This window comes from Chionomys nivalis, chromosome 4, assembly GCF_950005125.1.
Source record: "Chionomys nivalis chromosome 4, mChiNiv1.1, whole genome shotgun sequence".
NCBI classification, from domain to species: Eukaryota; Metazoa; Chordata; class Mammalia; order Rodentia; family Cricetidae; genus Chionomys; species Chionomys nivalis.
The window spans coordinates 93196882-93221042 of record NC_080089.1 but is presented as its reverse complement, the minus strand read 5'-3'; the positions used below and the strand labels follow the sequence as shown (position 1 = coordinate 93221042).

The window sequence follows — 24161 nt, the reverse complement described above, 5'->3', positions numbered from 1 at the left end:
CACTTACCAAGATTCCCTTCCAGCAAACTAGGAAAAACACTCTCTTGGGAAACCTCCTGAGTGCGTGCTCTGGTAGGTGAGTCACAGTGTTCCTGGGCCAGGTCACTGTGCCTTCAGTTCTACAGTGGAGGCACTAGATCCTCAGTGTTATTCTTACAGGAATATATGCTTGTTTTTTTTACATCCTAAAATCCTCAAGTATTAAGTTAGAAACATAGAAGGGAAGACAGCAGTGAAATCCAGATATCTGAGTTTGTAATATCTGACTGATAAGCAAATGGGTAGTTGATTTAGGAGGAAAAATTGGATTCCTCTCTAAGAACAAGATTTTTTTTGTTGTTTGTTTGTTTTGTTTTGTTGGTTTTTTTTTTTTTTGAGACAGGGTTTCTTTATGTCGCTCTGGCTGTCTTAGAACTCACTATGTAGACCTGGTGGCCTCAAACTCACAGGGATCCACCTGCCTCTGCCTTTTGAGTGCTGGGATTAAAGGCGTGGCCACCACTGCCCGGCAAAGATTACCTTTTGAACTGCCAGGTTTCCTCTCTCCTTGTAGAGGCAAACACTAGTCAAATGAAGCCTTTTACCTGGTGCAAGTTACGCATTCATGAAGCTAAATGCTTTCACTGGGTGACTTCCTGTGTTAGCAGTGGACATTGCTAATCTTCTCTGTATCGTTCCAATTTTAGTATATGTGCTGCCAAAGCGAGCACAAGCAGTGGACATTGCAAATTTTCTTGAGCCACATTCCCATATTCTGCATAGGAAGTTTGTGAATATTCATTTGATTTCAAGCTATCTCATTTGTCAAGGTCGTCAGTTATATATAATAGAAATAGCCAGCAAATGGCAGGCTTTACTGGTTCCATAAGACCTCTGTTGTGTTTTCTTTTGGGTTTTATTTTGTAACTCTGTTTCTTGGTCAAATCTGGTTCAGTTCATAAATTAGTGTTACCTGACCTGTCAGACAGGTTCGTGGCCCTGTATGTAAAAAATCTTTGGAACCAGGAATCTTCCAAATGAGTTTTTCAGAATTTCAGACAGTAATGGGAGCAAGTTATGCGAACCATCTCCTTTGTTATATCCAGTTATATGAACTATCTCCTTTGGTATATCCAGTTATGTGATAAAATGAGTTTCCTACAAATCAAAGACAAAATTTTTAAATGTTAAAGATAAATTCTTTATATTCAAGGCGTTATGGATACCAAAAATATGAATAAGAGCTATCTATGGTGGTATATACCTGTAATCGTAGCACTAAAGAGGCCAAGGCAGAAGGATTGCAGTGAGTTTAAGTCCAGCCTCAGAAATAGTGAAATATTGTCTCAAAAAGAATTGCAGTTAAGGATTATACATTGAATTATTTTTATAGGGAGGTCCATTCAGAATTGTGAATAAGTTAAGATTAAGTTTAGAATACCTTTCATTTGTAAATTAGAAATTTTCTATAGCAAATGTATTTTATTTTATAGATAACTGTGGAATGAGCCTCTTCAATCCAAGATGCTCTAAAATCTGAAATATTGGAATATCTAAAACTTCTTGAATGGACATGATGTCACAATGGAAAATTCCACAACCTCATGTGATAGGTCACAAAGTGCAGGTTTAGTAAAAACGCTATATAAAATTACCTTTGGGCTATGTATATGAGTCCACTCTCCAAAATATCTTATTGTATATGTAATTATTTCAGAACCCTAAATCTAAAGCACGTTGGTACTGAGCATTTTGTATAAAAGAGATTCTCAACCTGCATTATATATACTCTTTTTTTTTTGTTTTTTTTTTTTTTTTTTTGGTTTTTCGAGACAGGGTCTCTCTGTAGCTCTCCTGGAACTAGCTCTTGTAGACCAGGCTGGCCTCGAACTCACAGAGATCCGCCTGCCTCTGCCTCCCGAGTGCTGGGATTAAAGGCGTGCGCCGCCACCGCCTGGCTATATATACTCTTTAATGATGAAGAATTTCCTAATATAGGGGCTGGAGAGATGGCTCAGAAGTTAAGAGCACTGGCTGCTCTTCCAGAGGTTCTGAGTTCAATTCCCAGCAACCACATGGTGGCTCACAACTATCTATAATGAGATCTGGTGCCCTCTTCTGCCCTGGAGGCATACATGCAGGCAGAACACTGTATATAATAAATAAATAAATAAATAAATAAATAAATAAATAAATAAATAAATAAATAAATAAATCCTTTTTGAAAAAGGAATTTTCTAATATATTCAATGACGTGTAAGATAAGACGGTTTTATATGATATCCCTTACTTACTCACATACTGTGATACTTTCCCATCTCCCCATTTAGTTCTTGGATGAAATTTCATCTACAGAAACTAAGGAGTCCAGCGGTACGAGCGAGCCTGTGCACCTGAAAGAAGGGTAATTAACGAAATGAGAAGGGAAGTTATGTTTCACAGTAGACAGTAAGTACAAAGACCATGGGTCTGAGAGTTAGGAAACCTGAGTTTTCATTCCGTCCCGGAACATCCTGAGAATCTTCAGTCAGGTAAATCGCCCTCTCTGCCTGTCAGCTCCATGGCATAGGGCAGCACTCACTGACTGCATAGACCCAGGGTTCTGCAGCTAAGAGATAGCTCTGGTCAGCCTAACTCCTATTTCTAGGAGTTAGTGGGATGGAAATGACTTATCTGACCCATTTTTAGTCTGTATAGTAGAGTTTTAAAACTACATGGATTAGGGCTAGAGAGAAGGCTCAGTCATTAAAAGAACTGGCTGCTCTTATAGAGGACCTGAGTTCAAGTCCCAGCAACCACACAGCAGCTCACAACCATCTGTAACTCCAGTTCTAGGGGGATCTGATGCCCTCTTCTGATTTCCACAGGTACTGCACACATGTGCGTAGGCATCATGCGTGCTAAATAAACAGCATACCTAAAAGTAAAACTGAAACAACCCTAGTTAGTTAAAGACTAATCCCTCGGTGTGGCCTGAGTAAAATACACACGTCATCAGTGGAAGTCACTCTGTACTCTAATAATCACGCTTGACTACCAGTGTCCGCTAGAGTTAGGTCAGTTCTTAACTGATGAACATTTTAATCTCTGAGACTAATGGTTTATTTTATGTCCGTTATGTTGGCAGTGAAATGTATAAAAGAGCTCAAGGAAGAACCCGTATTGGAAAAAAGAATTTCAAGAAACGATGGTTCTGCTTGACAAGCAGAGAGCTCACCTACCACAAACAGCCAGGTAGAGTTGCGTTTATGCTTTATTGTAGCTTTACTCTGCTGGTTCTCCATGCTGCAGTCAATCATTGCACAGGGAGTGGTTGAGAGTTTTGATGGTTGAGAGATTGGACGCTTAAAAAAAGGAATCCCACACTAGTTCAGAACTAAGAAATAGACCGGTGTTTATTAAAAGGTAAAACTTACAAAGTCAGGATTCTCTGCTTGAACGATGGATGAAGATCAGACCCAAAGCAAACCGAACAGCAAACGGGGCCCAGGGGGAAGCAGAGAGGAAGGGGCCCTATCTCGCCGCCGCTATATCCAGGTAAATAGTCTATGAGGCCACGCCCCAGTAGGCGGGTAGTTGCAAGCTATACACCTTCCTGCAGCACCGTTTCTCACAGTGACACACACACACACAAAAACTAGAGTGTTTATTTTATCACATTGTGTGATATGTAATAAAACTATAACATAAAAGCCTGGCATAAATCAGTTTGAGAGAGCTGGAGAGATGGCTCAGATGTTAAGAGCACTGGCTGTTCTTCCAGAGGACCTGAGTTAAATTCCCTGCATCTACATGGTGGCTCACAACCATCTGTAGTGAGATCTGGTGCCCTCTTCTGGCCTGCAGGCATACATGCAGACAGAGCACTATATACATAATAAATAAATAAAGCTTTAAGAAATCAATTTGAGAACAAAACATCTGGACTTGGTAAGTAAGACAGTATAGCAATAAAAGCAGAAAGGTACAGACTTAACAGTAGCTAACAACAGCAAACATTCAGCATATCAAAGGTGTTCAGAAGGTTTTGAAGTCCTATCAAATCTGATTGATAAATCCCTACTAAGAGAGCTTTTCCTGTAAATGCCACAGTGATGACATAAACACCTGACATAGGATACTTGAAGAGAATGTAGAGTGCATCCCTGGAGACTGCTGAGTAGTAGAATGATGGGGGAGATACTTTAAAGAGATGGGATCTTGACCCAGAACTCTGGGCTTAAGCAGTCCTCTTGCATCAGCCTCCAGATAGCACGGACTGCTGTTATCAGTTAAGAGAAACACATACACACGCATGAGCAGCTTATTCAGAATGAATGAATATGCATATATACATGCATATATTTTATATACAAGTATATTAGTAAGAAATTTTTTTAGAATGAGTTGCATTTTAGGCACCAGATAGTTTGTTACAGTATATAAATATATAGCTAAATATGTAGGCTTGCCTTTTTGGTGTTCTTAAAGCCGACTTCAAATGTTTCAAAATTTTGGCTTATACTGAATTTTATATTCTCACCTGCTGGGCATGGTGGCCCAGGGCTTTAATCCCAGCACTTGGGAGTAGAGGCTGGTGGATCTCGGTGAGTTCAAGGCCAGCCTGATCTACACAGTGAGTTCCAGGACAGCCAGGACTGTTACACAGAGAAACCCTGTCTCAAAAAAAACAAATAATAAATAAATATTCTCACCTATGGATAGTGTTGTTTTTTATTATGTTTATATTAATAATAGAATAAAGCCAGGCATGGTGGTGCACACCTTTTATCCTAGCAGAGGCAGAGTTCAAAGCCAACTTGGTCAAGGTGTAGTGAGTTCTAGTAGAGCCAAGGTTAAATGTAGAGAGAGACTATCTCAAAACAAACAAACAAAAAACAATAGTAATAACAGTAATGCAGTTAAATAAAATGTAAGGTAAATTAGTCATTTTCTGTGAATAAACAAGTTATTTCTTCCTCGAAGCACTGTCTAGTCCAGGCTAGTATTCCAAAGTCTGCTGGTTATAACGTCCTTTAAGTCAGATGATAGTCACGGTGCCTTTCTTCTGAGAATCCTACATATAAACACATAGACGTGGAGTTTGCATAGGAATTTCATGGACCTCATAGGCCCTAAGTACAGCTACAGTTGTCAGGTTCAGCCTTTATTCTATCCGCTGATAAAGGGATAGGTTTCATAGAATTAGACTATTGGAACCATAAGAATGAATATATTAGAGCTTCGTTGCTTTTGTGTTGGAGGAAATACACAAATGAGATTGTGAGATTGCTACCAAAACTTGCAATTTAAGCATACGTAACTTGTTTTAACTATTTTGATGGATTTTTCCAAAATGTATTACGTGTTTTCCTGCCTTCTAAAAAGTAATTTATTGAATGTAAGTTAGCATTTTCTGGTTGACTTGGGGTGTTTATTGGTAATGTTAATTCTATTATAGTGCCCTACTTACTGTATTTTCAGAGTCTGCAAGAGTGGGTGCAGCTATTTCCCCCAGCTAAACATCTTAGACTATTGTGGTTTTGTGTTCGTGTGTTTTCTGTGTAGTTTCTCTCTCACCTGTCTTAGTCAGGCTGTCACCTTAAACTTCTTATGCCGTCAGTTTCTTTAACGTACAGTTTTTATGTTCATGATTCTGTATATACTCTACATAAAGATCTTTCCTTCTTCAGGTCTGTGATCTGATGTCCTGTAAGCCTCAGATCACGTGTCAGCTCTTCATTGAAGTCATTTTAGGTCTCCAGCCTCTTAGCTGCCTATTTAATAGGAACATCTAGCACATTGGTCACTCCATGTCATCTCTCTCTTCCCCTCTCTTTAAGATCCTTAGTGGTAGCCATCATGTCACTAGCATAAAAGCAGTTAGCAGATACTCTTCAGAGAACACCAAGTCTTACAGATATACTGTCGCCTGAGTTACTTCAGTAACCACTACTCTGGATTCTGAAGCTTTAACCAAGTTTACTAGTAAAATTTTTAATAAACCCAACTTTGAAATACTTCTGTGAGATTTACTTAGATAATGTATGTTCTTGGGACCTATTATCTGTCAGTACATACAGACAGTTTAGACAGCTTCCATCAACATACACACTCAGTATGTTTATAAGTATATTTTGCCTGCTCATGTTTTCTGACATGAGGCTCTCCAGAGTTTTTGTTTGTTTGTTTTCTTAATAGCCAAAGAACCAAATAAATAATTAATTCAATTATGCAAATGTTTTCAGCTAAACCTATTTTACTGGGTACCTACTTTGTGCCAGAGGTACAGGACAGAACAGTAGTGAAGAAGACATGCTAAAACCCAGGCTTTTACTCAGCTTACAGGTTAGTACTGACAGATTATAAGACAAATGTTTTTGTATTTACAGTAATCCAAGGCACAGAAGATACTGGCTTGGACCAGTTGGTAGTAATAGGGGTAATAAAAACTATCACATTCAGAATCTATTTCAAAGATAATACTCAAGAGAATCTGTTCAGGAATTAAACGTGAGGAACGGGGAAAAGACAAGTAAAGGAACATTTTGAGGATTTGGGCAAAAGCAACTAAAGGGATGAAATTGTCTTTTTATAAATAGATACATGAGAACTGGGAATGTAGTTCAGTTGGTAGATTGCTCCAACTAACACAGCCCTGATTTCATCACCAGCAGGACAGTAACTCGGAGAGGAGATCCACATCTTTAATCTTTAATTTCAGCACTTGAATTAAAATGCTTAATTGAATTAAATCAGAAGTTCAAGGTAATTACCTGGCTATGTAATAAGTTCAAAACCAGTCTGAGCTGGATGAGAGCTTACCTTTTAAATACACATACACAAAGAGTTCTGGTAATAATGGAGACCTTGGCATAAACTAACACTCTCATAATGTTAGACAGCTAACTCTGAAGAGAAAGAAAAGGATCCTTGAAAGAAAAGGATCATTCTGGCTAAGATTTCTATTTTTATGACCACCTGCAAAAGCACTGTAGTGCAACATTGCTAAATTCATGCTAAAGCATACAGTTGTTTGGCTTCAGGTATCAAAGGATCAAGTTTCAGGGTTTCCAGAAAGACTGGAAATTGAGGAAAAAAGAGAAGGGATCCTTGAGATTGCACGTAAACTGCCCTGAAATTCTTAACTGACTTTAGAGTTTAGGCAAGAAGAAAAATTCAGAGATGCTAATGAAAAGCAATAACTAAAATTTGTAAAAGAACACTGGTTAGCATGAATAAGTTACAGCTCCAAGAGATCAGTTACCAGGACAGCACCAGTTTAAGGGATGGTAATTAAATGTTTCCAGTGTCCACTGAAATGTCATGAGCTTGAGATAGGAAACATGTGGCAGGGGTGTCATAGCAGAAGAGAAAATTACCTTGTCTTAAGAAGGAAGCAAGAATAATTTTAAGTAGACTATGATGAGTTAAGACTATATAATGCCAAGCATGGTGGCACATATCTCTAATCCCAGCACTCAAAAGGCAGAGGCAATCAGATCTCTGTGAGTTCAAGACCAGCCTGGTCTACATAGTTCCAGGACAACCAGCGATACTGCTGATTCCCTGTCTTAAAACAAGACTACTTATGACCGAAGCTTAGAAAGAAATGAGATTAGCCTGTTCCCTTCCTCCCTTTCAGAAAGTAACTAAAGATGTCAAGGGGAAAGCATCAGAAATCAGAGCAGACAGCAATATGTTGGTTTACACTCAACAAAATATTAATTACAGTAGGTATGAGGAAGCTATTTTAGTGGAAACTGCCAGAGCAGGTGTTCTAACAAGCAAGATCTTATGAAATACTTTGTACAACGCATGCATCTTAAATGTAAAAGCACAGATAGGTAGAGGGAAGGGTAGTGTGAAGATGAGAGGTGTCACAGTAGACTCCAGAGCAGCTGTTCCATGGTCTGCAGTGCTAAAGAGGCCTTCACAGAGAAAGGTAATGTCCCAAGTGTATGTGCCTGTTAACAGCTTGTTAAATGTGTGTCAGGAAAGAGTTACAATGCTTTTCTCTAAGTAATTATCAAAATAGACAAAAAAAGAAAATCAGTAAAAATATAGAAATTTGAAACACGCTCAATCACCTTAATCTGATTCACACATGTGGCACATGACACCAGAGAACACACAATCTTTTCAGATTGGAGCATTTTCTAAACTAGACCAAACACTAAGTTTCAGTATATATCAGAAAGTTAACATTGTACAAAATGTTCTCTGATAACATAATTAAAACAATATATCTAAGCCGGGCGGTGGTGGCGCACGCCTTTAATCCCAGCACTTGGGAGGCAGAGGCAGGTGAATCTCTGTGAGTTTGAGGCCAGCCTGGTCTACAAGAACTAGTTCCGGGACAGGCTTCAAAGCCACAGAGAAACCCTGTCTCAAAAAACCAAAAAAAAAAAAAAAAAAAAAAAAAACCCAATATATCTAGAAATGCCCCCCAAAAAATATTTGGAAGTTAATAGCCGGGCGGTGGTGGCACACTGTTAACAAACCCAAAAAAAAAAAAAAAAAAAAAAATATATATATATATATATATATTTGGAAGTTAATATACTTCTAAGTAACCTATACAGGCCAGAGAAATTCAGAAGTACTTTTAAGCTGTAAATGGTAATGAAAATACAACAAAGAGAAAGTTTGTGAAATATGGCTAAAACAGTACTTAATGAAAATTAATTGCTTTAAGTATTTATATTAACAAGGAAAGTCTTTTTTTTAACATGTGTGTGGCGGGGTATTTTGTGTGCACACATCTCTGATGCCTGCTGTCCAGGGATGCTGGAAGAGAGCAACAGATCCTCAGAAACCATGGAAACCATGGAGTTGTAAGTGTTTGTGAGCTGCCACATTGTGTTTCTAACCACTGACACATCTCTTCAGCCCCAATAAGCAAAGATTAGGCAAAGATTTCTTTCATATATATCAAAGGTGTAGTCCTGAAAGAAAAATATTAACAAACAGTACTTCATCACAATTCAAAACAGGAGGATCCCCAAGGCAAATCAGCTAGCTAGACTAGCGAACTGGTGAGCTCCAGACTCAGTGAGAGACCCTGCCTCAACAAAGTAGAGGCTGTTGAGGAAAATACATTACGTCAACTTCAGGTGTCCACCTGTATGAGCCTATACGTTTACCTACATGCAAATACACTATATACACAAATACTACATACACATGAGAAAAAGAAAAAAAGACCATTAAGAACATGAAAAGAGGGGCTGGAGAGATGGCTCAGTGGTTAAGAACACTGCCTGCTCTTCCAAAGGTCCTGAGTTCAATTCCCAGCAACCGCATGGTGGCTCACAACCATCTGTAATGAGATCTGGTGCCCTCTTCTGGCCTGCAGACATACATGCAGACAGAATACTGAGAATACTGTATACATAATAAATAAATAAATCTTTAAAAAAAATGAAAAGATGCTGGGCAGTGGTGGCACACACCTATAATCTCAGCACTTAGGAGGCAGAAGTAGGTGAGTCTTTTTGAACTTGGGGCCAGTCTGGTCTACAAAGCAAGTTCTAGGACAGCCAGGGATACATAGAGAAACCCTGTCTCAAAAACAAAGCAAAAAATAAAATAAAAATAAAAAAGAAGAAAAGAAAGAAACTGAAAAGATAAAGAGGAGACTAGAACAAAATACTTTGAGAGGCTAGAGAGACGATGACTAGATGATTCAGAGCACTTGCCACTTTCTCAGAGGACACAGTTTCAGTCCCTGTCCCAGAGAGAGGAAAAAAAGTTAACTGAACGAGAGGGCAGGGGAAAAATCAGCCATAAAACCATGCATGTTCCATAGCAGTTCTGTCCTTCTATCTTGAGGGCAGGTGAGTTAACTGAATGAGAGGGCAAGGGGGGAAATCAGCCATAAAGTCATCCATGGACCCTAGCAGTCCTGTTCTTGGTTAGCTACCCCAAAAGAAATGAAAGCAGATGCCCCAAGAGACTTTCAGTGAGGGTTTAGGTGAGCATTATTTATAATAGCCACAAACTGGGACCAACATAATGCCCATCAGCTGATGAATGTATTCTATTCATGCAGTGGAGCACTGTCTTTTACATTATGTGCTAATGAATCAATTTTCCAGATTTCTTTACCCAACATAGTATATTTGATGACATTTTTTTTCTTTTTTCATCATAACTTTACAGCTACAGTTCCTTGAGGAATTTTCAAATTAAGTGGGTTTGTTTGTTTGAGTTCTTATATGTACCAAAGCATTTTTATCCTTGCATAAGCCTCATTTTTCCTCAGAACTTTAAAGATATAAAACTCTGGCCTATGGGCATACCACCTTGAATGCTCCATTCTCATCTCAGAAGCTAAGCAAGGCCCCAGCTTGGTTAGTACTTGGATGGGAAACTTCCTGGGAATAATGGACGCTACAGGCTTTTAAGAAGGAGGGAGGGAAACCGGGCGGTGTGGCGCACGCCTTTAATCCCAGCACTCGGGAGGCAGAGGCAGGTGGATCTCTGTGAGTTCGAGGCCAGCCTGGTCTACAAGAAGGATGGAAGGAGGGAGGGTGGAAGGAGAAGATAGAATACTCCATTGTTTACTTGTTTCCATTGTTGGTGAAAATTTTTTATATCTCAGACTTTTAATTCTTCTCTGAAAACTCTTATATCATTTCTTTAGTCTTTAAATTCTGCTATTTTGGGACTGAAAAGATGGCTCAGTGATTAAGAGCACACTGTTCTTCCAGAGGACCAGGGTTCAATTCCCAGCACCCACATGGCAGGTACTAGCTGTCTGTAACTCCAAGATCTGACACCGTCACACAGACATAAATGCAGGCAAAATACCAATGCAAATAAAAATAAATTATTTTTTTTTTAAAGTTCTGCTGTTTCATGGCTTTCTTAGGGGCATTTAGTCAGCATGTTGACACTCTAAGTCCTATGAAACTTGTGCTTTGTTTCTGTGTCTTTTTGTTTTGTATTTTTGGAAACTTCTTAGGAAGATCTTCTATTTCTAACTCACATTGTAGTTTGCTCCAATTATCATGGTTAACTGAAATCAGCCTTCACAGTATAAGAAAAGATAGATGGTCCTGAACGTAGTGAGCTTTCTCTACACTTGCAATATTAGAATTCGTCCCAAAATGAATAAATAGAACAATGTTAAGAGTATGACATGTCTTGTATATTTAACAAATCTAAAGAAAGAATGTTTTTAAATTCTCTGGCTAACCCTTCTGATGTCCTGCATAAATTATTAGGGCAGTGCCTGGCATATAGAAGACATTCCACCAAATGTTTTAAATATGTTTTAAGAATATGTTTTAAATATGTTTTAAAAATATGTGTCACATCTATTTGAATTACCTTAAATTTTAGGTTTTGTGCCCAGAGACTCACTGAACATTTTGTATCAATGTCTGTATTCACAGCAACAACAAAATCAAGGTTAACCAAATACTGCTCTTTGTCAAAAAATAAAAGTCACAGCATTAATCCTTTGAACAATATAAAATATAATGTTTTTAGCTTCCTATATCTCAACCCACACATCCTTAAATAAAAGCTTGAAGAAGAAATAAAAAAAGCTTTGATGCTGTAAAAACATCACAAAATGACTCGAAGTCAAAGTGTCTTTGTCAATAGCTTCTACAACTAGATGAGGTACGGGTAGCCCCAAGCTATAATGACAGGCTTCACCTTATGCCACGTTAGCAGGAGGCCCTTTAACAAACTCAAATCCCCTTGCCTACATTTCAAAACCCTTAGACAGTTTAGGATTCGCTCTGCCGGATAAAATTTTTATGTTTATCTCCAGAATCTTCACTTTTAAAGTAAACATTGTAGTATTAGCTAGCCAACTGAACAATATGTGAAGTTATAAACCATTTTATAGTTTAAAAACATGTTTTAGGGCTGGCAAGATGGGTCAGCAGGTAGCGGTGCTCACCACCAGTACTGACAGCCCGAGTCCAGTGTCTGGGAGCCATGTGGTGGGAGGGGAGAACTGACTTCTGCCAGTTGTCCTGGGACTTTCACACATGTACTGTAGTTTGTGTGCGTGCACCTACACACACAAACACTAAAATAAAGTGTAATTAAAAATTTAAACAAGGGGGGCTGGAGAGATGGCTCAGAGGTTAAGAGCATTGCCTGCTCTTCCAAAGGTCCTGAGTTCAATTCCCAGCAACCACGTGGTGGCTCACAACCATCTGTAATGGGGTTTGGTGTCCACTTCTGGCCTTCAGCCATATAGACAGAATATTGTATACATAATAAATAAATATTTTAAAAAAATTTAAACAAGGCTGTACATGGTGGCACATGCCTTTAAACCGAGCATTCAGGAGGCAGAGGCAGGTGGATCTCTGAGTATGAGACCTGAGATAGAAACCTGAGCCAGCCTGGTCTACATACTGAGTTCCAGGACAACCAGGGCTTCGTAGAGAAACCTTGTCTCAAAAACCAAATAAAACAAAATTTAAAAATTCAGGGTTAGAGAGGTGACTCACTGGTTGTGTTAGTATTTTTTTTTTTTTCCGAGACAGGGTTTCTCCGTAGCTTTTGGTTCCTGTCCTGGAACTAGCTCTTATAGACCAGGCCTGCCTCTGCTTCCCGAGTGCTGGGATTAAAGGCATGCGCCACCACCGCCCGGCTTGTGTTAGTATTTTTACTGCTGTAAAGAGACACTGTGACCATGACAACTCTTTTTTTTTTTTTTTTTCTTTTTTGGTTTTTCGAGACAGGGTTTCTCTGTGGTTTTGGAGCCTGTCCTGGAACTAGCTCTTGTAGACCAGGCTGGCCTCGAACTCACAGAGATCCGCCTGCCTCTGCTTCCCGAGTGCTGGGATTAAAGGCGTGCGCCACCACCGCCCGGCTCATGACAACTCTTATAAAGGAAAACATTTAGTTGGATGTCTTACAGTTTCAGAGGTCTGGCTCATTATCATCATGGAGGGGAGCATGGTGGTGTGCAAGCAGACATGGTGCTGGAGAAGGAGCTGAGAGTAAAAAAGGAGCCACATCTTGATCCACAAGCAACAGGAAGTAAACTGAGTCACTGGGCATGGCTTGAGCATATATGAGACCTCAAAGCCCACCTCCACAGTGACACACTTCCTCCAACAAGGTCACACCTACTCCAGCAAAGCCACATCTCCTAATAGTGCCACTCCCTGAGTGTATAGGGGCCAGTTGCATTTGGACTACCATGGTGGTTAAGAGCTCTTGTTTTTATAGAGGACCTGAGTTCAATTCCCAGCACCCACGTGGTGACTTGCAACCATATATAACTCTAGTCCCAGGGTATCCAAAGTCTCCATCTCACCTTTGAGGACACTGGGCACTTAAATGGTATACATATATGCATGCAGGGAAAACACTCATATACATAAGATAATAATATTAAGCGTGATTTAGGGGTAGAGGTGTAGGTCAGTGCTAGGGCACTTGCCTAATGTGCACCTACCTACCTTAGGTTTGGCCCTGCATGTGCGCATACACTAAATGTTTTTGTTTTATGGGATAATCCTTTAATTGTTAAGTGGACAGAACTGAAGAATCTAATGGTCGTGTTCACTGTTCAGGTCAGCTCCTGCCTGGCCCTCTCAGTGGCTCTTTACCACTGGGCACATTAGTTCTCTCTGCTTCCATATAGTGCTACAAATTTGCAGCAGCATAGAAAATAATTTCCTGTGAGTTCAAGACCAGCCTGATCTACAAGAGCTAGTTCCAGGACAGGCTCCAAAACCACAGAGAAACCCTGTCTCGAAAAACTAAAAAAAAAAAAAAAAAAAGAAAAGAAAATAATTTCCTACGTAGGCTACAAATTTATTCACATGATTTTCTTTGAAAATATTTTTATCTATATGGAAAAAGGAGAGGACGTTTTATAGAACACAATCAAAATTCCTGTTCCATAGTATTAGATACAAACCATTCAGAAGTCTACATATATTCATAGGCTTCTACCAGCAAGCAGAACTAACCTTACAGAATTAACATCTTACTTTTGTAATTATTAGAGTAATTCTTTTAATTTTGTCATCTTTTATTATTTAGGCAAAGATGCAATTTACACTATTCCAGTAAAAAACATTCTTGCTGTGGAAAAACTGGAAGAAAGCTCTTTCAACAAGAAAAATGTAAGTTGTATAAATATTGAAAGCATTTTAAATAGTTGTATATATGTTATTTTAATATTTGCCATTCCAGTCTCTAAGTAATATCCCAGCTTTGTCTACTATTGCCACTCAACTCGTGCAGAACCTTCCGGTCGTCAAATGGCATGCTTGTTCCTCACTGTCTCCTCATTCCTTTGTCTTTGCTCAAACTTCCTCCTGCATCTAAAATGACCTTGCTTCGTTATTATGTAGATAGTGACCCTTCCTTTGGACATATCTTACTGCTCAGTACCATCAGCTAAGACTGTCTTAGGGTGTCTATTGATTTGAAGAGACACTATAACCACAGCAACTCTTATAAAGAAAAACATTTAATTGGGTGCCTTACAATTTAGAGGTTCCGTCCTTTATCATCATGGTGGGACATGGCAGTGTGCAGGCAGACGTGTGCTGGAGAAGTAGCTGAGAGACCTACACCTTGGAGGCAACAGAAAGTGGTCTGTCTCACTGGGAGTAGCTTGAATATAGGCCCACCTCAAAGCCCACTTACAGTGACACACTTCAACAAGACCATACCTCTTAATTCCGTTTGGGGGCTATTTTCCTTCAGACCACCACAGGCACTGACTTGCTTAGAGAGTAACAACTCATTAAGATACATTAGCAGCCATTACTTAGCCAAGCAACCAGGTCTCTTTCTGAGTACTTACTCTGTTCGTGTACTATGTGTTGATTTTAAGGTTTTTTTTTTTTTTAACTGTCTTTATTACTAATAAAGATGTTCCAAGTGATACATACAGAGAAGACACTCTACGTCCAAGCAAATAACTGTGTGGAAGCTAATGAGTGGATAGATGTGCTGTGCAGGGTGAGCAGATGCAACCACAACAGGCTCAGTTCTTTTCATCCGTCCGCCTATCTCAATGGGAACTGGCTCTGCTGCCAAGAGACCGGTGAAAATACACCAGGCTGCAAGCCATGCACTGCGTAAGTTCCTTTCTGATGAAAGAAGTGATATGTGATACAGTGGATATGGATAGGAAACCAAGCTAAGTAAAAATAGCTACACATAAAAGCCACATATTCGTTGAAAAGGTATACCTTTATAAAAGGTATCTGTAAGGGCTTGGGTTGTTACCTAATGGTAGAATTTTTGTGTGACACACACAAGTACTTTGGTTGGGTCCTAGTACCACAAAAAATATATAGAATAAGTAAATTCATAGTCACATACTGTAAATTAGTAGGAGAATGGAGACTGATAATGAGTGCAAAGTTTCTTTTGTGACTGATGAAAATATTCTGAAATGGTTGCACGTGCCTAGAGGTGGGACATCTGAGGGGTCAGATTAAAGGTTAATGGTAGAGCATTTGCCATATACGAGCAGTGTTCTGCTGCATAATCAACACCATTAAAAAAGAAAAGCCAGCATCTCAAGCCTGACCGAGGCACAGAGAAGAGCTAGAGGTATGGCTCACCAGTTAAGAACACTTACTGCTCTTGCAGAGGACCCACATTAAGCAACTCTCAACTACCTACCTCTCTCACTCCTAGGATTCCAATGCCCGTGGCTTCCTCAGGCACCTGCACACACCCACACATGCGCTAATCAAAAATAATTTAAAAAATCTAAAATTGTATCACAGAAGTCCACTAAACATTCTGTTTTAGATATTACAGAATAGCCATTGTTGCCCTGTAGATTTTATTATTAATGCATTGTTTTATGAAGAGCCAAACATTATAAAAATGATTTTATTGGGACTGGGAGTAGTTAAGGATGCTTGCTGCTCTTGTAGAGACCCCAATTCAGTTCCAAAACGTATGTAACTCCTACTCCAGGGAATCTGATGCCCTTTTCCAGGCTCTGTGCCCACACACGTACACAGACACGCACATACACTTTAGAAAATACTTTAAAAATGATTTTGCTTCAGAATCATCTTCAAGGCTTGAATCCGTAACAACTAGACCCTGTGGTCCTGTTTAATTATCTCAGAAACTAATTTCTGAAGTCCTTTTCTAAAATTCTAAATCTAGTTTTAGTCTCAGTTTATCAAAAATCTTTTTCGTGTTAACAAAGAAAAGTTTTCCAATGTCTTTTCCTGTTTATCATAGAGGTATCCCTGCAGACATCCAGATAGATATTGATGAAGACAGAGAAGCAGAAAGAATTTATTCCCTTTTTACCCTCAGTTTACTTAAGCTGCAGAAGATGGAAGGTAAAGTCTTGCTCTACTTTGATAAAACCATGATCTTTCATTACTAATTTCTGAGTTATTTGATTTTTTTTTTTAAGTTGAAGATATTTATAGATTTCCTAAGTTACTGGTAATGAAGTTCACAAACTGTCAAAGGGGGCATTTATCTTAGTATTCATAAAGTAAAATTACTATTCTTTTTTGTCTTTGTTTTTGTTTTTTGTTTTTCAGTACCAGGTTTCTCTGTAGCTTTGGAGCCTGTCCTGGATCTAGCTCTTGTAGACCAGGCTGGCCGTGAACTCACAGAGATCCGCCTGCCTTCCCCAAGTGCTAGGATTAAAGGCGTGCGCCACCACGCCCAGCAAAATTACTATTCTTAAGTAAGCATGATAGTTCTATTTTGTAACATTGTTACAGTATAGTCAAAGAAGATCTCTCCCTTAAAAATCAAAAAATATTTTTAATTATACTACAGATTACATTGGTGGAATTTAGTTTTCTGATCCTGTTTCTCTGCTCCTTACAGAGGCTTGCGGGACTATTGCAGTCTATCAAGGGCCACAGAAAGAGCCTGATTATTCCAACTTCACAATTGAGGATTCTGTTACAACCTTTAAGACAATTCAACAAATAAAAAGCATCATAGAGAAGCTAGATGAGCCTCATGAGAAATACAGAAAGAAAAGATCAAGTAGTGCAAAATACGGAAGCAAGTAAGTATCCTCAGGCCTCTGCTTGCCCGAGTCTGAGCCCAGCCTTTCTCCTGTGCGTGCTTCCCTGCCACTCACTCCCTGTCGTTGCTCAGCTGTCGTTGCATGATGTTGGTGCTGGACTTCATCGCTGCTTTTAGTGTCTTCGTCAGTTGTAATTCTCTGTTTGAATGATTAGTAGTTTTTTCTTTTTTGTTTTTGTTGTCTCTATTTCTCACAACCCCTTACATTTATAATGAGTACCAAACAAGCAAGCTCTAACAGTGCATGAATGCATTTGAGAGTTGATTCCAAGTGCTTCATCTCAGACCTAGAAGATGAGATGGATAAGGACAGCAACAGCTGACATGTACTGAGGGCTTGTTCCTCTCAGGACGTCACAGCATTGGACACCCTGTTAATTAGATTACTCCCAGAAGCCAGTAACAAACTCCTGAGGGAAGTGTGTAGTCTCACCAGTGAATACCAAGCTTATACAGACAGTTAATGTTAGAACTGGGCCCTGTCATTGTGAACTGTATAGCACTAAGGTACTCTAAATCTTGAAGATTTTTTCTTCCAGTATCAGATGAGCCACAGTAGTTCAGGGCCCCACTTTCTTTTCTGAGATAATGTCCACAAGCAGAAAACAAAAAAAACTATTTCTTCCCTACTGAGAGAAAAGAAGCTTGTCTAGAGTAACCTCCAGCCCTCCCTGATATGAAGAACTCCAGTGCAGCCAGGGCACTGCTAGGAACACAGTGGGTAGGACCAGCACATAACAGTATTTTCCAGAGTGTATGTTCCTCCGTCCTTGCGCTCATACCAGTCTACCATGGTTTCCTTCCCACTTTATACAAAGAAAACTTAAGTACAAGAAAAATGAATGTCTTGCCCAAGACCCCACACCGTTAGTGGGAGACTTTGAACCCCTGTTGCACTCTTTTAAATAGTCTTTGAAAATTGTATCAGGTAGTGTTTTTGTATTTCTGAATAAGAAGAATCAGTTTTATTTGTATAAGTACATTCTTCCTGAACAGAAAGCTTTGTACATTAATTACAAAGATTGTATTGTGAACATTCTAATTTTGCATTTCATTCATTAGTATCATTGAATCTCTTCCAACAAGAGTTTTCTAATTTTCCTGCACCCATTTGAAGTTCCTAGCCAAGGCTTGACCATCCTTAAATAGGACCTCCCCACCAGGCATGGTGGCGCACACCTTTAATCCCATCCCAGCACTCAGGAGGCAGAGGCAGGCAGAGTTCAAGGCCAACCTGGTCTACAAAACAAGTTCCAGAATATCCAGGCCGTTGTACAGAGAAGCCCTGTCTTGGGGTGGGGGGGGGTGCCTCATCATGTGTGCATGCCATGCCGTGCCCAGTTCAACTGCTGGTGGTCCTCTTGCTTACTGACCCTCGTAGTGTTACTTCACACATCTGCTCTCTTTCTTTAATTGGCGAGAGAAGGGACTTGAGAAAACAGCTTGGTGTTAGTGTGGTTGACTAGCATTCAGCACTGGGGGGCGGTGAGGGGGACAGCAATGCAATGAACAATCAAACCCTCTTATACTAAGTATTTTGTTTATTTTCCTTTCCTATACCATCACGTGAGCTCTGTGAGTTATGTGTCTGTCTTGTTCAGTACTGTACCTTTAGCTTCTAGAGTAGTACCTAAATGTAGTAAGTGATCTGTAATACTTGCTGAATTAATAAAGCAAGACTCAGTAGATGAAAGATCAAGGAAAATTAGAAGTGCTTGATGGGTTCTGTATATGTCACATTTTTAATTTGTATATTTTTAAAGAGCATTTTTCTTTTCCTGTTTCGTAGGGATAATCCAATTGTTGGGAAAATATCATAGTTTGATCAACTGATGGAGAACTGGAAAATATTCCTTTTCATGAAGTTTTTAATTCACCCAATTTTGTTCATACTATGTAAGAGCAGACATTGGCTTTGATGACACCTGCTTTCACAATGTATTTAATATTTAATGGTTGAAATGAACTGTTTGGGAATTCTGATATCCATGATTTTATTACTAGAGAATTTGAAACCCATGATTTCCTTCAAATCCATATCATTGCAGCTTCTTTTGATGGAAAGAATCTTTCTAAGGAAGGTTCCTAAGAAGCTTGTGATAAAGGGAGCACTTCATAGTAAGAAGCCATCTCTACTTGTAGTCTCTGTTGTGTGGACTCATTTTCACTACCGTTAGTGCCTGCTCTGTACTGCCAACATCGTCTTTTACTAGAAAACCCAGTTCATTGTCAGTTCTGAACTTTCATTGAGTTCATCTGGACCCTCCGTCTCTAAAAAGGAAAAAGAAGAAAAAAACAAAAACTTTTTTCCTTTGATGTACTAGCCGTTGAGGGTTATGGAGACAGAGATGAAGACCTCAGAACACCCTTGAGTGTTGGCGGATGTTCTGTCTGTCACAGGTGTAAGAGTGCTCAGGTAGATGTCAGGGAATATGTGCTCCTGTGTGCACCATGTTTACATTTGAAATGAGTGATGGCAGAGGAAATAAAATGAGACCACTAAAATGTTTTTCATTGTTTTAAATATCAGGTACTCAATTTCTTAATTTGAGAATTCAGTTTAACATTATTCCTAAAGGCTTCTCTTCCCAACCAGAAGAGAATAGTGAAGGTGGTGAGGAATCACTTGACCTTGCCTGCTGTTCACGCCGTAGTAAGGGCGTGTAAAGATGCCCTCCCTCCCTCCCTGCGTACAGTGTTAGGTCCTGCTCTAACTCGAGAACTGTCACTTGGCGCACTTTAATAATCTGGCACATTCCAGATTGTAGTTTAGATACTCCATGGTATCTGTCTTTTATGATCAGTTAAATGATCAGTGTTTAAGCCTAGAACAATGCTTTTCTGAAAATGTTTATATTTTATTGCTGTTTCCTTATTGCCTGCTAACCAAATGGAATTAGGTTCAGCAGCTGTTGAAATCCTGTTTTTCCTTACTCTACTTGGGTCCTGAAAATAGTAACAATAAATAAGCAGTTGAAGCAAGTGCCACCCTGGAGAGGAGTGATGCGCTTGGCTTCATCAGTATTAAAACCATGGTACTTACTTGTCTTTTTTAATTCAGAGCATTTTCTAAGTGTGGTACTTTGAACCTTGGGGTATTTACATATGTTCCTGTTGAAATGTGACTTGTTGGTTAAGTCTAACTAGCTGTGATGTTCTATTTCGTTGATCTTAAGCTGTAATTCAGAATATATTTGCCAATTATGTTGTTGCTAGGTAATTGTTTTTACATTGTTATTAGGTAATTATTTTTAAAGATTTTTAACACAGAGTTGTCCCATAAAAAGAAATCATGATTGAAAAATGTATTTTTCTAAATGACTTTTGTTGTTGGTTGTTTTTACTCTTTGCTCTTTTGAGGGGCCTGCCATCCAGCTCCCAAATTAATCACATGGAGATTTATTATCACTTACAATGCCCAGCCTTAGCTTGGCTTATTTCTCTTCAGCTTTCTTTAACTTAAATTATCCCCTCAACCTTTTGCCTCTAGGCTTTTTCCTTCTTATTTTTGTAATCTTACTTTTCACTCTTACTCCTTGGCTGACTAGGTGGCTAGCCCTTCTTTTCTCTCTCCTGATCTCTCTTGCTTCCCGAATTCCTCTTTTCTCCTTCTATTTATTCTCGCTGCCTACAAGCCCCAGCTATCCTTTGTCCTGCCTTGCTATTGGCCATTTAGCTCTTTGTTAGGCTAATCAGGTGTTTTAGAGAGGCAAAGTAACACAGCTTCACAGAGTTAAACAAATGAAACATAAAAGAATGTGACATATCTTTGCATTATTAAATGTTTCACAGAATAAACAAAGGTAACACATCTTAAAGTAATATTCTATAACAGACTTTTAAGAGTTAGCACAGGCGGGCCTGAACTGTGCTTGAGTCCTTTAAATCTGACAGACTAGGAGATCCCATTAACTGTACTGTGTTATAGATGTTTTTTAAAAAGCCATTTTAATACATTTCTCATGAACTTCGTATTAAAATTCCTAGTTCTCCGAAATGTCTACCTAAAAAGGACATGAAGTCCAGATAAGAGAGATTTCGTGGTTTTCAGTCTTCTGTTGGTTATTTTGTTTGGGTTTTTTCTCCTCCCAAGAGGAAGTATTTCCTAACAATTTCTTGTTGTTTTGAGACAAGGTCTCACTACATATCCCTGGCTGGCCTAGAACTCAGAGATCCGCCTGCCTCTGCCTCCACTTCCTAAATCTTGGAATTAAAGGCGTGCACCACATCCAACACCCCTAACATTTCTAATATCAAACTCCAATCATAAATATGTTTAAAGAGCATAGGATTAAAAGGGCCAAAGCTATGTACATGTATAACTCTTGAGAGCTCAGTCTCCTAGTTCTATTATTGACGTAACCCTTTAAACAGCCAAATTGACTAGAATTAATTAGATAGCTTGGCACAATGTAAAAAAGAAATATATAACTAATTTTCCTTAGATTAAGTCTTTTCCAGTCAGAAGTGATGTCACGGGACCTTTTGGACAATCAAGGCTCTTCTAAGAACCTTCTCCTTTGCTGTGCTCTTGAGTACTTTTGAGTCTTAACTCCATGATCTCCTTTCTCTGCCTTTTACAAAGAGCATTTGGAATCCCATATATATATATATATATATATGGCAGCTCACCTCTCCCTAAAACCTGGAAACCCCAGAAAGGACCGAAGAAGATGATAGGGGGACTCTTAACCCTCTTACCATCTCTTACCATAGATGCTCACTAGCTGTGAGCTTCCTGGAGCTGTGTCCATCCACTCAGAGTGTGGTAATATATTGTATGTTTTGTTTCACTTTGTTTTAATCACCATCTGATAAGACAATGGACAGTAGCAAAGGTTTTAATCAAATCAAGCTATTTTGTTTACCAAAGAAACATGTTTCTAATTTCACAGGTAATAGTGAAGAGCCAAAACTGGGCTCTCATTTTACCAACAGGAAGCATCACATGACTGATGACTCTGGCTTTTGTTTGTGTTTCCAAGGCCTGGTTTCATTCTACTGGAAAAGCTCATTTAAGCCATGTTTTAAAAAAACAGATTTAAATGAACACACCTTCTAATGCTGTTGAATAGCTTGTAAAGACAGACTCGGCCGTGCTCGCTAGTGTCCTTACACACACGACAGATACAAAACTCATTCTAGAGTTGACTCACTGATCCTGGTTGATGCTATCCGCTTCCATTTCTAACCTGGAGATTAATAAGTTGGTAGTAAATACTGGTTTTTACAGTGTCTAGTTTGAAAATGTAAGTTATCAAAACGTAAATAGTGAATTTGAGTAACCATATTGTATTATTGAGGATGTATTTTTATTTAAATTTTATTTTCTTATAAAGAGTATTATAAAAATTAAAACCTTTTGTAACTGTTGTTTGGAAATAACTCAAATAAAGTACAAGAAGCCTGTCTGTTCTTTGTGAGGTCTTACTTACACTTAAATATTGTGCTCCTTGCCTGTCTGTGGGTGATGTGCTACAGGAAGACTCCAGCAGCAGCAACAGCTGGGAAGCTCCTGTGCTTTGCCTACACTTGACCAGGCCTCATTCTTAATTGTTAGTATCTGTTCAGCAGACTTCTCTCTGTGACCTGCAGTGCTCCTCAGTGCAGCTCCCTCCCTCCTGAAGGGAGGCATGGGGAGAATACTCCACTCGTGTCTGGGCAAGCAGCTCACAACTGAGCCTGCTAGAGTTTCTAAAGAAGGCCTGTTTGTAGAATTCCTGTAGGAGAAATAAAAAAATAAAAATATAAAATAAAGACCGGGCGGTGGTGGCGCACGCCTTTAATCCCAGCACTCGGGAGGCAGAAGCAGGCGGATCTCTGTGAGTTCGAGACCAGCCTGGTCTACAAGAGCTCGTTCCAGGACAGGAACCAAAAAGCTACAGAGAAACCCTGTCTCGAAAAATACAAAATATATCTATATCTATCTATCTATCTATCTATCGATCGATCAATAGATAGATAGGTAGATAGATAGATAGATAGATTGATAGATAGATAGATATAATAAAAAGAAGGCCTGTTTGCTCTTAAAAAGAGAAAACAGCAGAACAGCAGTAAGGTCTTTGGCAATTCAGATCCTACACTGACCCCTGTAAGTACCCATAGCTTCCCATCTCTATATCCCCGGCACCTCATCCATCTGGACGTTAGCATTTGGCCATGTTCTGCACTGACAAGTTACCTCAAGAATACATATCAGCCAGGCGGTGGTGGTGCACACCTTTAATCCCAGCACTTGGGAGGCAGAGGCAGGTGGATCTCTGTGAGTTCGAGGCCAGCCTGGTCTACAAGAGCTAGTTCCAGGACAGGCTCCAAAACCACATAGAAACCCTGTCTCGAAAAACCAAAAAATAATTACATATCAGAAGCACCTAAGACTAGGCTAGAGATGACTTACACAGGAGAAGCACATCTTAAGATCTTTTCCTTAGCACCCCTAAATACAACAACCCCTGTGACTCTGGGAGTTTAAGGTTAGCGAAGAATCGGGGGAGGTGTCTGAGTCACCCATGTTAGCCATGTGTGGACAAAAATTTGTAATAAATACCAGGTTTTTGTTGTTAAATTTTGGTTTTTCTCGAGACAGTTTCTCTGTGTAATAGCTCTGACTGTCCTAGAACTAGCTCTGTAGACCAGGCTGGCCTCAGAGATCTGCCTGCCTCTCCCTCTCTAGTATTGGGATTAAAGGTGTGTGCCACCACTGTTCAGCCCCAGTATTCTTTCTAATAGTTTATTCTCAGGGCAAGGATTGGTTGGTTGGTTTTAGTTTTCTTAATTCTTAATGTAGCCATGGTTGACCTTGAACTCCGGATCCTCCTGCTCTCCCGATTCTGGTTTTAAAAGCATACACCACCAGAACACTTCTGCATTGCTGGTGGGAATGCAAGCTGGTACAACCCCTTTGGATGTCAGTGTGGCGATTTCTCAGAAAATTAGGAAACAACCATCCTCAAGACTCAGTAATACCACTTTTGGGTATATATCCAAATGATGCTCAATTGTGTCACAAGGACATGTGCTCAACTTTGTTCATAGCAGCTTTGCTTGTCATAGTCAGAACCTGGAAACAACCTAAATGGCCCTCAACCAAAGAATGGATAAGGAAAATGTAGTACATTTACACAATGGAGTATTACACAGCAGAAAAAAATAATGACAGCTTGAATTTTGCA

At 39.4% G+C, this 24161-nt stretch overlaps 1 protein-coding gene and 1 non-coding gene across 2 annotated transcripts in view; one reads left to right on the top strand and one right to left on the bottom strand.

Moving 5' to 3' along the window:
• Rasa2 (RAS p21 protein activator 2) overlaps positions 1-22350 on the top strand; it is a 107828-nt gene extending 85478 nt beyond the window's left edge. The window contains exons 18-24 of the mRNA XM_057767331.1: positions 2310-2383; positions 3107-3213; positions 13990-14072; positions 14830-15038; positions 16171-16274; positions 16780-16966; positions 18776-22350. Coding sequence (XP_057623314.1) covers positions 2310-2383; positions 3107-3213; positions 13990-14072; positions 14830-15038; positions 16171-16274; positions 16780-16966; positions 18776-18806 — 795 coding nt within the window. The 3' untranslated portion in view covers positions 18807-22350. The remainder of the gene's footprint in view (positions 1-2309; positions 2384-3106; positions 3214-13989; positions 14073-14829; positions 15039-16170; positions 16275-16779; positions 16967-18775) is intronic.
• Positions 605-710, bottom strand: LOC130874073 (U6 spliceosomal RNA). Its single transcript, XR_009057111.1, has one exon. It is a non-coding gene; the product is annotated as a U6 spliceosomal RNA (small nuclear RNA).
• Positions 22351-24161: the final 1811 nt, after the last annotated feature.